General features: G+C 39.3%; 1 protein-coding gene across 2 annotated transcripts in view; it reads left to right on the plus strand.

The window, feature by feature from the left end:
* The window catches only part of LOC112987098 (synaptic vesicle glycoprotein 2C), a 119,193-nt gene that overhangs the window by 49,601 nt on the left and 56,130 nt on the right, over positions 1 to 13,462 (plus strand). The window contains exons 3-4 of one of the 2 annotated variants that reach the window (XM_026106793.2): positions 1,645 to 1,825; positions 12,765 to 12,916. The exons of the other annotated variant lie outside the window; for it this stretch is intronic. Coding sequence (XP_025962578.2) covers positions 1,645 to 1,825; positions 12,765 to 12,916 — 333 coding nt within the window. The remainder of the gene's footprint in view (positions 1 to 1,644; positions 1,826 to 12,764; positions 12,917 to 13,462) is intronic. 2 annotated transcript variants of the gene reach the window in all.

The raw sequence follows: 13,462 nt of genomic DNA on the forward strand, positions 1-13,462 counted from the left end.
AATATGAAATGTAGGAAAGCCTCCAGGGACTGTGGCCCACATTTGCCTATCACTGTGGTATATCCACTGTGAAAGTCCACACAGGTGCTTAGTTGTGATAAATGTAATAAGAATAGCATACTTACCCAAGCAAAATATAACTTTCTATTTTACTAATATAAATTTAAAGTCATGTGTGTCATATCAAGTGTTTTAGAATGATGCCTGATAAGGAAGCAGCACGGTGGAATTTATTGGTACAAAACATGAGGGGAAGGGGGATATTTTGCCACGCGTGAGAGCCTTCAGCAGTGGTTTGCTTTGCCAGTTTAGGTGTTAACACAAGGAATTGCAAGCATAGAAATACTGATGAGTGACCTTTAAGTTAATAGTCTGTTAACAAAGCCCATGCATTCGAGCGTTTTTTCACTTTCCTTTCTCTTCTAACTACCCGCCGCAGGGCAGAGCTGATTCTGCTGGAGTCCAGAACTTGAAGCGGGAAGAGGCAAAGCCCAGCTGAGCTGCCCTGCAGTTCGTCAGTTCCTGGGGCCTTTTCCCTCATCAAAGAGTCTCAGGACAAGGCTTGCTAAAATTTTAGCTGCTTCCAGCTACTCTACATTTAAATCTCGCTCTGTGGCAGACTTACAAGGTGGCAGCAACCATTATTTAGATAAAGCCCAATCTGGGAAGCTCAATAAGAAGTAGAAAGTTAGAAGAAGGAATAATACATGTATCAAAACAAGATACAAATCTGGATGGATCTATCCAAAGCTTAGGAACTACTTCTAACAGTCTGCTCAGTGAGTTGTGAATTTTTGTCTTATGTCCCATAGAAGAGTTTGTCCTTGGAAAGGAAATAATGTACAGTATGCTAAAATGTGAATGGTCAGAGTGCTAAATATTTCAAGTTACTTCTGAAGTTACTTTGAAAACATCATTAATTTAAAAAAACACCACCCTAAAATATTTTTTCACTGTCTCATTTTAATGCATATAGCAAGATTGTATTGTATTTGTCCAAAATTCTTTGAAAATAAAACTGTTCCAGTGTTTTTCTTTATACAGGATAATACCTTTTAAAATAAAGCAGTACATTGAAGGGGAGGGAGGAAAAACAATCAAGCTGGACATCTTTGATACTGTAGCTCTCAAATGGAAAGTGTTGTTTCATAATCACTTTCCTTCAGACTTAGCACATTTTATTCCCAGTGATTAATCCTCTACAGGATTGCTTGTATTCTGGAAATGTTCATGCAATTTTTTTCTGTAGGGCAGGTGTTAATGCTGCCATATTTAACATGAATGCAGTTTATTCTTGAGGAAAGGGCGGCATTCTTTCTCCTGTTCAGTCTTCCTTGCCAGTATTTCAATTGTTGCTAGGTGCTAGAGGTACCTCATTCAATAATTATATTAAGCTTTAGTATGGCTGCTAACAGATGATGCAGACACAATAGGAAACCTATTCTCCCTAGGTACGTTTGCAAAGCTGTGCACACAGTTTGTACTTATTGGGAAAGGAAAAATTAATCTCTATGCAATTGATTTTATAAACACAGAAGATTGCTGAAAGCAGCTCGCTCAAGTACATATGACTTTTCTTGGTATGGTCAATTGTGTTCAGTTATGTAGCTCACAAAACAACGTCTTTTTTTTTGTGTATTGCAGGTAGCATAGTGTACCTTGGGATGATGGTGGGGGCATTCTTCTGGGGAGGCTTGGCAGACAAGGTGGGAAGGAGACAGTCACTCCTGATATGCATGTCTGTCAATGGATTCTTTGCCTTCCTTTCATCATTTGTCCAGGGCTATGGCTTCTTCCTCTTCTGTCGCTTGTTTTCTGGATTTGGGTAAGCTCCTCTGGTTTTGTTTGTTTCTACAATTCTGTGTGTTAATAAAACTTTCTTGTTTGCAAAGGCTATTTAATGTAGGAATATATTAATGTAGGAATATAATCTTGTGTCAGGGGCTAGTGAATTATATGATGTAGCTACTACAGTCCTAAATAACAACCTGAAGGGGAAGAATGATCATTTTAGGGGAAAGATACAGACTGAAAACTGAACGACTGACTTCTGTTCTTATTTTGCAATGGACTTCCTTTGTGAACTTGAACAACTTGCTTAACTCTTTTATACCTCAGCTTCTTTATGTGTTGCTTGTTCAGTATGCAAAATAATACCCTTTCCACAGGTGTACTGTAAGATTTCACTAATATCTGTAAAGTTTCTAATGTCTTTGTGTGCATAATGCTGTTTATAACACCACTGCAGTCAAGACTGCTTTGGAGGGCCTTATTTGCAGCATGCCAAATGTTATTGCTTTTTCCAGACTAATGATGTTTGTAGCCCTGTATTTGCTTTAATTTTCTTTCAATTTAAACAACTTCTGAGTTGGTAGAATGATCTGAGAGATTGGTAAGGGTCCATTAAGTTTAAACTTTACACAAGCTGAAATTAATATACAGAGGGAAATTAGTATGAGAATGCTTCTACCTTCATTGTACCTTTATTGCACCCTTGGATAATCAAGGGCATTGTTCTCCAGAGTAGTTAGTTTAGCACTTCTGGTAACTGTTTGATTCAGACCAAAACTGCCAATTGCACTTCCATGTCAGACCACTTTCAATCTTCAGGGTGCTGAACGGGCCAGCAAGAGCACAGCATGTTGATGCTGTAAAGCCATGCACGTGAAGTCCATTGCTAGTAGGGTTTGATGGCCATATCTTCTTGCAGTACAGGATGAAATTTGCCTAAAGGGTTTGAATTAAGTCTTTTACATTCATTGCGTTCTTTATTACATCCCGCATCTTGCTCAAATGAAAAAGGAATTGTGTCAGTTGAATGGGAATAGAAATTCAGCTTCATATCTCTTTCTGATCTCTCCTCATTTCAGAGGTCCTGTTGTGGGACAGGAGATGACAGTTCCCTTTCTTATCCAAAGAAATGGAATAAATATCTCTGTTATCAAAGGAGGTGGTTTGTTTCAATAATTTTGTGTGACTGAGACAGCCCAGATATGAAATGTGAATAATTTTAAGCAAAGAACTAAGTGATATGTTTTAAAGGCAAAATGGTATTGATACTCAGACTGGATGAAAGCTTTCTGAAGGGTCAGAGAATTACCTGTACAATTTCATATAGTTTTATAAATTATTAAGAAGTATACATGAGATATGAAAATTGAATAGGTGTGTAGATTTGAAACTGGTATGCCATCCTCTAGAAAATGTAAAGACAGATGGAGCAGCATGAAATGGTATCTACTGGGAGGTTCTACTTTAAATACTGTAAAATAGATTTTCTTCAGATTCTGTTGCAGTCAAAATGTATTTATAAAAGTAAATTCTTAGGAGAAAAAAGAAGTCCCTGCTGATAATTTTTTTGCATCTGAAAAAACTGAACTGGCAAAAATTATGCATTGCAGAAAGAATGACTTGGAATATAAAACAATAGAAATAATATTAAGGTATTGCTGGGTAAAGGGCATCTGCTGAGGGATATGAAAATCTGAAAGATGAATTAAAGTAGTGAAAAGAATAAAGAAAAGTTGGGTAGTCTGCAAAATCATTTCCTTTTATGGAAAATAATATCATAACTGTGATACTTCCTTTGATTAATCCCAAATCACGACTGGAAAGGAAATTGAATCCCAAAGGCAGATAAAAGTCTAAGAGAGCTTTAGACTTGGTTTCCTACGAAGTAAAAACAGCTAGGCAAGAAACTGTGAGCTGTATTTATCACTGGCCATTGAGGGAATGTGCCAGGGTTTATCATCAAAAAGCAGTTTGTAAGATCTGTCTTTGAAATTGTTAAAGGAATACTTCTTTAATACCAGAACATGACTCATAATATCCTAACTGGAATGGTACTGGAGTTGTTGCCTATTCAACACTGCCACTGTCAAGTATTAATCTGGGCTAGAGAATTTTATCTAAGCTCTATTACAAAAACTTGCATTTCATTCAAGTTAGTATTTTTGGTACTTTCAGATAACTTTGGATGCAATTTTTCTAAGAACAACAACTCAGTTTAGAGCACTTTAACTGTACTTTTAATACACCTAAAAGTGTTTTATCCCAGCAAATTTCATTTTGATTGCCTTGAAATAAGCAGAGATGATGCTGTTTGGAAAGATGTATCATGCTTATCCAACTCAATGTTACCTCTAAAAGTAATCAAGGTTTTCATGCAGTAAAAAGCTGGCCAAAATAAAAATACATCCTGAGACCAATTACAGTTCAGAAATTCTTCAAACAGCCCCATATTTTATCTGTTAAATGAAACTGATTCACTTTCATGAACAAAGTAAAAAAGGTTGAATAAATATATCCTAATTTACAGACCAAACATGTCTGGCCTACAGCGATTTCTCTCTTTAATTTGACAAAACTGCCAATTTGGCCAAATTTCTTCTCCAAAACCATGGAAATATTAAGAAATGCAGCTTAGATGTGGTGAACTTGCTAATGTAACCAAGAGTCCCTTTCCCTGTCCTTGTGAATAAGATAATAAGATAGTCTTGAGCAAGACTCTTACTCACAATGTACTATCATACAGAGAGTGTTTCTACTTGAAAAGACATTAGATTACTTAATTAGATTTGAGACTCACCTTCAGCCAGCTTTTCTTAGCCCTTCTTCTGAAAATCTCTCTGCAAAGCTACTTGCAGTACTGCTTCCACATTACTGAGATTTAATATAGAGTACTGGTGTCAATGTTGTAATATGAAAATCATAATTTAGATCTTGCTCAGATTCCTCACATTTTTATGGAGGTCAACAGTTAGCAAAAATCCAAAACTGTGGATCAAGTTTCTTGTAATTAGTAGTTTTGAGGTGTCTGCCTGTGTAAATCCACCCATGCTGACTTTTACCACCACTTTTATATATTATTTAGACTGGCAGGAAGCTCTCAGTTTTGTATATCCCTCTTTTCTTAATGACCAAGACAGAAAGGACATGTACATGGTCCAAATGTACAACAACTTTCAAAATGTTCTTTCTAGCAAAGATAGGGACCACGTGGACACAGCAGAAGATAGTTGGCTTATGCAAGCCGTTGCCTTCATGAACTTTAGCTCGAGGCTAACAGACTGCTTTTGTAATTGTGTGCCATCAGTATTCTGTATCATGTTGTACCTTACCTCTTTGTTCGCACTTGCTCTAATTCTCTGTGCGTTCTGACCCTCAAAGGACTATAGTCCTACCGCATCCAATTCCTCTGCAGCCCCCAGCTGCCTCCCACCTCTGGCTATCAGTGTTTTTACACTGCAGACGATTCATTAGCTCTGCAGGTGACTGGCTTCAAAGCTGATAACGTATGCCAAAAGTGTAGATATGCTTCTCAGTGAAGCCAAGGAAGCTGTTGGCAGAATCTGAGCTTTTCAAACCAACAGCTTTGTTTCCAGCCCTTGCAGCTTCAGCAGTGGATACAGGTTAACTGGTATAGGTCTGAGGCAGTTCAGAGATGATATGGGGTCAGTTGTAAGACTAGTGGGAGATGAGGAAAGTATTCTTTTGGGGAAAAGAAGATTATACAAAAGGGAGAGAAAGACTAGAGGAGGAAAACACATTAATGGAGAGAAAGATAGCCTATGTGGCAGTAAAGAAGGAATTGAAAAGAGGAATAAAAAGCAAGAATGAGATCTGCAAAAGTAAGAGAGAGCAAACACAAGGATTTCATACTTAATCAATACTGGCAGGTCCAAAACCAGTATATCTGACATATCCAGCTGAGTAAATGCTGCAAACAGACTTTGTGCAATTATTTGCTTGAATCTGACATCAAATTTGACTTGTGTTTTTGCTACTGTTGGAAACATTTTTTCAATGAATTATTTCAGTTTCATTTCAGTTTCATCAGTTTAGTTTCTATCAGAACTGAAGTATTATGTAGTTCTATAAATAATCACATGAATCTTAATCACAGGGACTCTCTTGCTGTTAATAGGCTAATTATAGGCTAGGTGTGTACCTGAAAGACTTCTCCAGTATATGCAGTCCAGAGAGGCACTTGGATTTAAACATGGGTAGAATGAGCAGCAACGCACGGTCTGTAGTACCTCACAGCTTTGTAGGGCGTTATCCAGCAGTTCTCAAGGTGAACTGCTAAATCTGCCTGTTCCCTATTAGATGTTTTGCTAGTCCAATGAAAGTTATGAAAGGAAAACAACAGAGAGGTTTTTTAATGAGACTAGTGGTAGTAGTGGGAGTAAAGTATTGTTAATAAGGGGAAAGAGTATGTGCAATTGGAGAGGACAAAGGGAGGAGAGGGATGGTGGGCTGTTTGCAAATCTTAGGAGCATAACAGCGAATCTGTTTTGAACCTATTTAATTCCAACTTTAATAATCACTTAATTTCTTAGCAAAACAGAAATAACAAGGTGATTACTGGCAAATGTCATCACACACAGACCCAGTCTTTACTGTATTTTTAGTCTGGATCTTGTTCAAATTTGAAAGAGAGGACGAGATATTTCAGGAGGAGAACACCATTCTGCCTTACGAGTTTAACCTACTGTGAGGGTTTTTTCCTATTTATCTCTGTATTTCTTATATGCTTTTGCATTTCAAGTCCCTTTGGCTAGTGAATCCGCAAACAAACAAAGGCTTCTATCTGAAGCCAGAGGTTCCTGAATGCTTTGCCTAAGTGTTGTTTTCCTCCCAGCTGTCACGGGGTGCAGGTGCCAAAGTCTGTTGTGACAAATCACAGCTCTGAAGGTAGATTAGCAGTCATTTATCATCCTCCTTTGTGACAAAACGCAAATGTACCTTAGCTCATTATTGGTTTCCCTAAATTCTGCTCTCCTGGTGTGCATTATTTAAATCTTCTTTTTGTCCGGCCCCCTTATCCCACCCGATAATTTCACAGAACAAACAACAGAAAGTGTTTAGGAATCATGTTATAAAAGCATGGCTTTCAGTTTGCATGTTTTCTCTGAGATCAGAAATTGAACCTTCTTTTGCTGAAAAGTGGGATTAGATCAGTTCCTTATTTCTATATGTCATTTTCCCCCTGACACACTATTGGTCTTTTTGAATCTAAAATCAGAAAAATTTGCATCAAAAGGGTGGATTAGGAATCACCCTTTGTGAATAAGTACCAGTAGCAGCATGACTACTTTTTTGAAGTAACAGAGCTGAGCAAATGGGACCTACCACCCCAAACACGTGCCATATGCGAACGGGGTAGAAGCCGAACTACGTAGCTGATGGCTTTCACCAGACAGTAAATGCCACTGCAGGGGATAGGTGCTGAACAGTGGAGGACTCTGTGTTTGGCTCTGTATATGAGCAAAAGCAACTAGAAGAACATAGCAGAAAGCTAAACATATAGCTAGACATGCATTAAGAACATAAACTTGAAAAAATATGAAAGTAGGATTTTTTGGGCAGAATGTTAGTGGGGAAAAAAGCTGGGACTACAGAGTAGAAACCTCCCTGTGTACAGAGCTTTATGTACGTTCTTTATAACCAGGATGGCACCAAAATAACTTGTTTAGTTATAAATTTTATCTCCTAACAGAACTGAAGCATACGGCTCCAAAATTGGCCAATTCTTTGCATCAAAAAGAACAATAATGTGATGTTTAATTAGTTTACATGTTTCCAAGAAAATACCCCAAAAAATTATGCATTCCGCTTTTGTTCTGCTTACTTCTGACGGTGTTTGTTGCAGAAGATAAAGCATAACTGAGAAGGGTCATGACTGACATTTTTCATGTCTGTTACGTCATTTTCTCCACATGTGGAGAAATATCTGCAGTACAAAAGGCTTCTGCTGTTTATTAAGTATTGTTCTTACGTACGTTCCTGTATATTGATTTAAAAAGATAAGGCTGAAGGAACGCACGCTGCTGTTGGAGATGCAGAGACACAGAGTCCTTACAAAGTAGCAGATTTTATTTTGTAGTCTTGAGCCAGACTCAGAAAAGTTGTCTCCTGCTGACATTAAGTTGTTCCTAATTATAGACACCTCTGTTAATCTAGAGACAGTTGTCACTCACTATCATCAAGACAGAGATTTAGACCAATTTTTTTAACCTTTTTTAAACATTCAGAATTTCCATGTTTTCCAGGGGAGGTGTAAAATATTGTATTGCTTATTTGCACATACTAACAACAGATTTACAGCTCTTACTTACTTTTTGTGACCTGTTAGGATGTAGTCCATGGCCCCCTCAGTGGTTTGTGGATAACAAGATTGCATCTACTGCTTAGGTTGTGATGAGTCAAAAAATAACATGTGAATAACAGGTAAAATTTAAAAAATTCAGTTTGTTTGAAACATTTATATTAAATAAAGGCTAAAATTCTTCACCTCTTTTAGAATAAAAATTCTTCTCAAATTAGCATGGTTTTCATAGGCTTTTCATTTGAATGTGCAGAACATGTGAAGAGAAAAATGTAGTTTTGTGCATCAGTTTCTTTTCTCTACAAATGAGGATTAGCCATATAACTTATAAATACAATAAGGGCAAACAGCACACTGCATTGAACTAATTAATTTCCAGAGCAGATTTAATACTGTACCCTATGGGAAAGAGCATTTGCATTTCCTGTAAAACAAGAGATAAATGTCGTCCTATGTTAAAGTCAGTGGCAAAGTGGTCTTTGATTTCATTAGGAATTCCCTCCTGTGCGCTCCACCATCCGTTCCATGCAGTGCTGATGGCATACCAAAGAGACAGTCTGCTTTAAAACTCTAATAGAAACATTTTGAGGCTCAAATTATGTTCCTTTCCTTCCATGCAAGTATGGAAGGACTTGACTGTAGTCACTGAAATAGTAGGGGTCTACATCAGTGTAAGCAAAGGCAGGATCTAGCCTAGGATTTTTTTGAAGGATTTTTTATAAAAAGGGCATTTTTCCTTGCAGCTGTTGGGTGACACAGCTTTTTTCTTTTTTAATATGACCATTTGATGAATTAATACATGATGCACAGTAGCTGCTGAAGTGTATGAAAGGCCCTCACAGGAAAGTGATGGAAGAAGACAGAATTGCTCAGCTCTTCTTTTGCTGGAGCCTTGGGGAGGCAGCTCCCGTCTGTACTAGCAATGGGCAGTGTGCCCGATTCTGCGTTAGTGCTGCAGTGCTGCGTGGCTCCGGTACCACGTGTGCACTCAGACTTCTGCAAGCATCAGCCCGCAGTTTCTCTGCTCCTTAAGAGCATCCTGCAGGTTCAGGCAGTTTTTAAGGAGTTTCCTGGTTGTTGCTGGCTGCGCTGGCAGCTGCAGCTCTCCTTTGCTCTCCCTTGCCCTGTGTTCAGGAGCAGCTTTTAGGGGCCAGCGGCAGGGCTGCTGCCGCCCTGAGGCTGTTCAGCGGGAGAGCGAAGGAACACCGCCACAACGGGATGCTGCTTCTCCGGCCTCCTCGTCTCTCCCCTCCAGTGCTGCTGTTTATAAGCCCCTCAAAGATTTTCATAATAGCTTTGAAGTCAGTTTAATAGCATTGCAATTAGTGGCATATGAATAGCTTTTTGCTGTCAGTATCCTAAAAGTTCCTAGCAGTATCACCCATCACTAACATGAGACCAGAGGGAAGAATTTTACCAGCTGAGAAGTGACGCTTTCCGTTCATACTGTAAAAGTACAAATAAGTACACAACACCCTTTACTACACAGTTACTATGGAAGTGAAACCTTCAATTGTAAATAGCAGCTGTTAGAGGTATAATGAAAATACATCCTTTATTTTTCTTTTAGGTTACAGAGCTTTAGAGAGTGGACAAATTATTTTCACTATCTAATCAATATGAACATCATTTCTAGACTTTTAAGCTTTTTTTAGCCTGTTGATGTACTCTATGGAAATATCAATTTAATCATGTCAGATGAGAGAGACAAACTGCTTTTTTTCCAGAGCCGGTGTTTTTTTTCTGTTTATTTGCATACTATAAATAAACATTTTGGTGCTGGATCCAAAATTCCTCTTACATGTTTATCTACTTGCCTGGCAGCTTTAAAATGTCCGTTTTTCAGAAAAGTTTCTTTATTAAGTGGTCAGCACAGACAGTGCTTCCGCCGGAGCCTGAAGGGTCTGTAGGACAGAGAAGGGGAGCTGACTCCCCGAAACAGTATTAACCACACTAACCTCTCGTCTTCCATGGTACCGTTGGTCAGTGCTGACAGATAGCAGATACCCTTTGTATTGCTTTCGGCAGTCAGGATCTGTCTACTCTCTTATGATATTGAGATACTGTGTGTTCTTTCCGCTTCCTGGTTAGTAAGAAGCATCCACCCATTTTCCCTCATTTCCTACGTACTCCTTCCCACAAACATTTGCGTGATTTATGGATGCAAGACATATTCCACCCATTGGGAACTCTCCGCAAGCCCCAGCTCATAGAAAGTGCAGCCAAGGAGACTTAAGAGAAATTTGAAGAAGATTTTATGCTGAGTCTTGAATTTCATAAGCATAAGAATCAGATTTGCCTGAACTGAACCCTTCATAGAGAATATTTTCGAGTGCTTTGTACAAGGAAAACTATAAAAGTGTTAAATGTAATTTATAGTTAATCGTTCCATATAGCATAGATGGTTTCAAGCTATATTTACTGCCATAGTAACTGCGTTACAAGACAAAGAGAAGATTCTGTACTTCATGAAAAGAAATATGAAACAAAGAAAATTGTAAATTTAGAAACACAGATTGGATGATAGAACAGGAAAATTACAAATGTATATTTACCTACCACTCTTTATACATTTCTTAGTGAACAGAAGCAAGCAGAGAAAAAAGTGCTGACTTACAAAGCCTGTTTCCCTGTTAGGTCGAGTGTGTGAATGATACTCTTCTGCATACCATAAGCAGTATATTGATTTAGGGTTTCTTAGAAGTGAGCACCTGTAACTCCCCATCAGCACTTTCCAGCTTATGCAGGAAAGAAGGCGGCCCATTTCTGATTCGGCTAGGGAAATTTCAACATTAGCAAAAGAACTTAATTTGATCCATGAGTATTGTTTTCAGGGAATACAGTGGGAATGAAATTCAGTGCTGTTCCTGAGGCCTGGAGGACAAGAAACCATAGGTGTAATCAGCCTGCGCCTGGGGAACCGGGGAGCCCCTGAGCTGCACACCTCTGAGCTAGCAGGGCTTCCCCTGAGCTAGCAGGGCTTCCCTAGGGCACCTCTGAGCTAGCAGGGCTTCCCCTGAGCTAGCAGGGCTTCCCTAGGGCACCTCTGAGCTAGCAGGGCTTCCCCTGAGCTAGCAGGGCTTCCCTAGGGCACCTCTGAGCTAGCAGGGCTTCCCCTGAGCTAGCAGGGCTTCCCTAGGGCACCTCTGAGCTAGCAGGGCTTCCCCTGAGCTAGCAGGGCTTCCCTAGGGCACCTCTGAGCTAGCAGGGCTTCCCCGTGGCGGCAGAGCCAGCCGTGAGGGCGCCCTCGGCATCCCCCTGCCCCACTGCTTGCCCCGGGGCCCCCGTGCCTCACAGGACCGCCGGCTGCGGGGCTGGTGACGGCGCCAGGCAGGTCTTTTAGCCTTTTCACCTGCTGATGCAGCTCTTGCTTGAGAAATCTGCTGGATATCTAACAAGAATCCATGGAGGTACGTGGAGGTACGGACCTTCACAGAACTTGCAGAGGAAGTAACAGCCAGCAGTCTCCACCGTGGGGGACACTTGCAGCAGTGGTCGGGGGCAGGGGGGCACTCGCGGCAGCGGTCAGAGGACACCAGCAGTCCTTTGTCAGCAGCTGTCTGGAGGGGAATGAGACAAGTCAGCTAAACCTAACTGCTCATTGCAGTATTTCACTGCAGTACCTGAACGTGTTTTGCAATGAACTGTATTGCTAAGGCACTGAATTTTCTTAGGATTGAAATTTTATTTCTGTATTAATGTCCTCCTTTTTAATATTTTTTGATCTGTTTTAAGCTTTCTTGCTTCTTTTTTTTCTCCCATTTTGGCAGTCACTGAGACAGCAGCATAAATATGCATTCATCTTTAAAGTTCTGTGAATAATTGAAACCATGCGAAGTACTGCTTCTTTTGAGTATGTAAGCTGGTATGTAAGAATATCTCTTCAAATCTCATAGGTGTTTTCTTCAGCAGGAAGAATAAAACCAACAAGTCTTGGATGGACTTACCCTGTTGTGGAAGGTTTGAGAGCGAAGAGATAAAGAGTAAAAATGATCTGGAACCTGGTGCTGAAACTGATACCTAGTTTGAATTTTACTGAGTTTTGTAAAAGCACGTTTTTGTCCAACTAACCTTTAGACAGTGTTTAGTTTTACTGTGTGAAAACTGTGAATGATATTTGAATGCATAGGCTTTTCCATGGAAAACTTAAGTAAAAAGCCAGCACGGGTTTAGCCAATCATGTAGTGCAACTTAATAGGAAATACCTTGCCATGTGTGTGTGAAATAAAGTGTATTAGTAACATAGTTGTCATTTAGTCCACTTCTTGATTGCCTTAGGCTAATATTTTCAGTTAAAAGGAATGTATTTTCACACTTGGCAGTAGACTGCCGTGATTACAGGTTTTTTGTAATGGTGAAAGTCAAAGCTTTATACTGGTTTCTGTTCCAGAGGCCCGTGCACTGACAATCCATTTGAATCATCGGCTACATTGAACATAGTGGCTTCATGAAAATCTTTGCTGATTACTGTGTCAAAACGGGTACAAGCTTCCTCAAGAGTTCTCAGATACATGGTGCAATTAAAGAAAAACAAACGCTCTTGCCAGAAAAGCTGCTGGTAGTTTGGGTTTTAAATGAGTACAGCTATGAGCTTGTCCAAACTTTAACTAGCTGTTGCTTTCTCCCTTAATCCGAGATATGTATCTCTTTTTAGGATTGGTGGAGCTGTTCCAACAGTCTTCTCCTATTTTTCGGAAGTGCTTGCTCGGGAGAAACGAGGTGAACACTTGAGTTGGCTCTGTATGTTTTGGATGATTGGCGGTATCTATGCCTCTGCAATGGCTTGGGCAATAATTCCTCATTATGGTAAGAAAAACATCTTCTCCTTGTGATTTGTAGCTATCCTCGTATAACGCTTCTTAAGGATAGTTAAAAGAGGGTGTTTGGATCTCTTCTCAAAATACTGACCCTGCTGTTAAGAAATAATTCATTCATTTTTGGATGTAAGCAAATAGATCATAGCCTGAAAAACAAAATATTAACATGTATGAAAAGTAGCTAATACCCATGCTTATTCAGATTCTTTAAATTACTTGAAAGTTGGACTCATAGAATATAACTGATGTTATTGTTGAGACTGGAGAAGATAGCTGATATAGAAACTTGAATTAGAGAAAATAGCTTTAAAAAAGCCTGGTGTCAAATTTGTGCTACTTTCCGTTGTCTTTTATTGGAAAGAAACAGAGATAAAATATCAATTATACTCACTTCAGAAGAAGAATGAGGACCATGTGTTTTCTAGTTAGTGTTTGCAGCACTAGTTCTGAATATAAAGCTGTACTGAAGATTTTGTTCTGACCAGATCTTTTTAGTGATGTAGAAATCATATAGACTGTACTTAAATACTGTAGG

This window comes from Dromaius novaehollandiae, chromosome W (assembly GCF_036370855.1).
Source record: "Dromaius novaehollandiae isolate bDroNov1 chromosome W, bDroNov1.hap1, whole genome shotgun sequence".
In the NCBI taxonomy this organism is placed as follows: Eukaryota; Metazoa; Chordata; class Aves; order Casuariiformes; family Dromaiidae; genus Dromaius; species Dromaius novaehollandiae.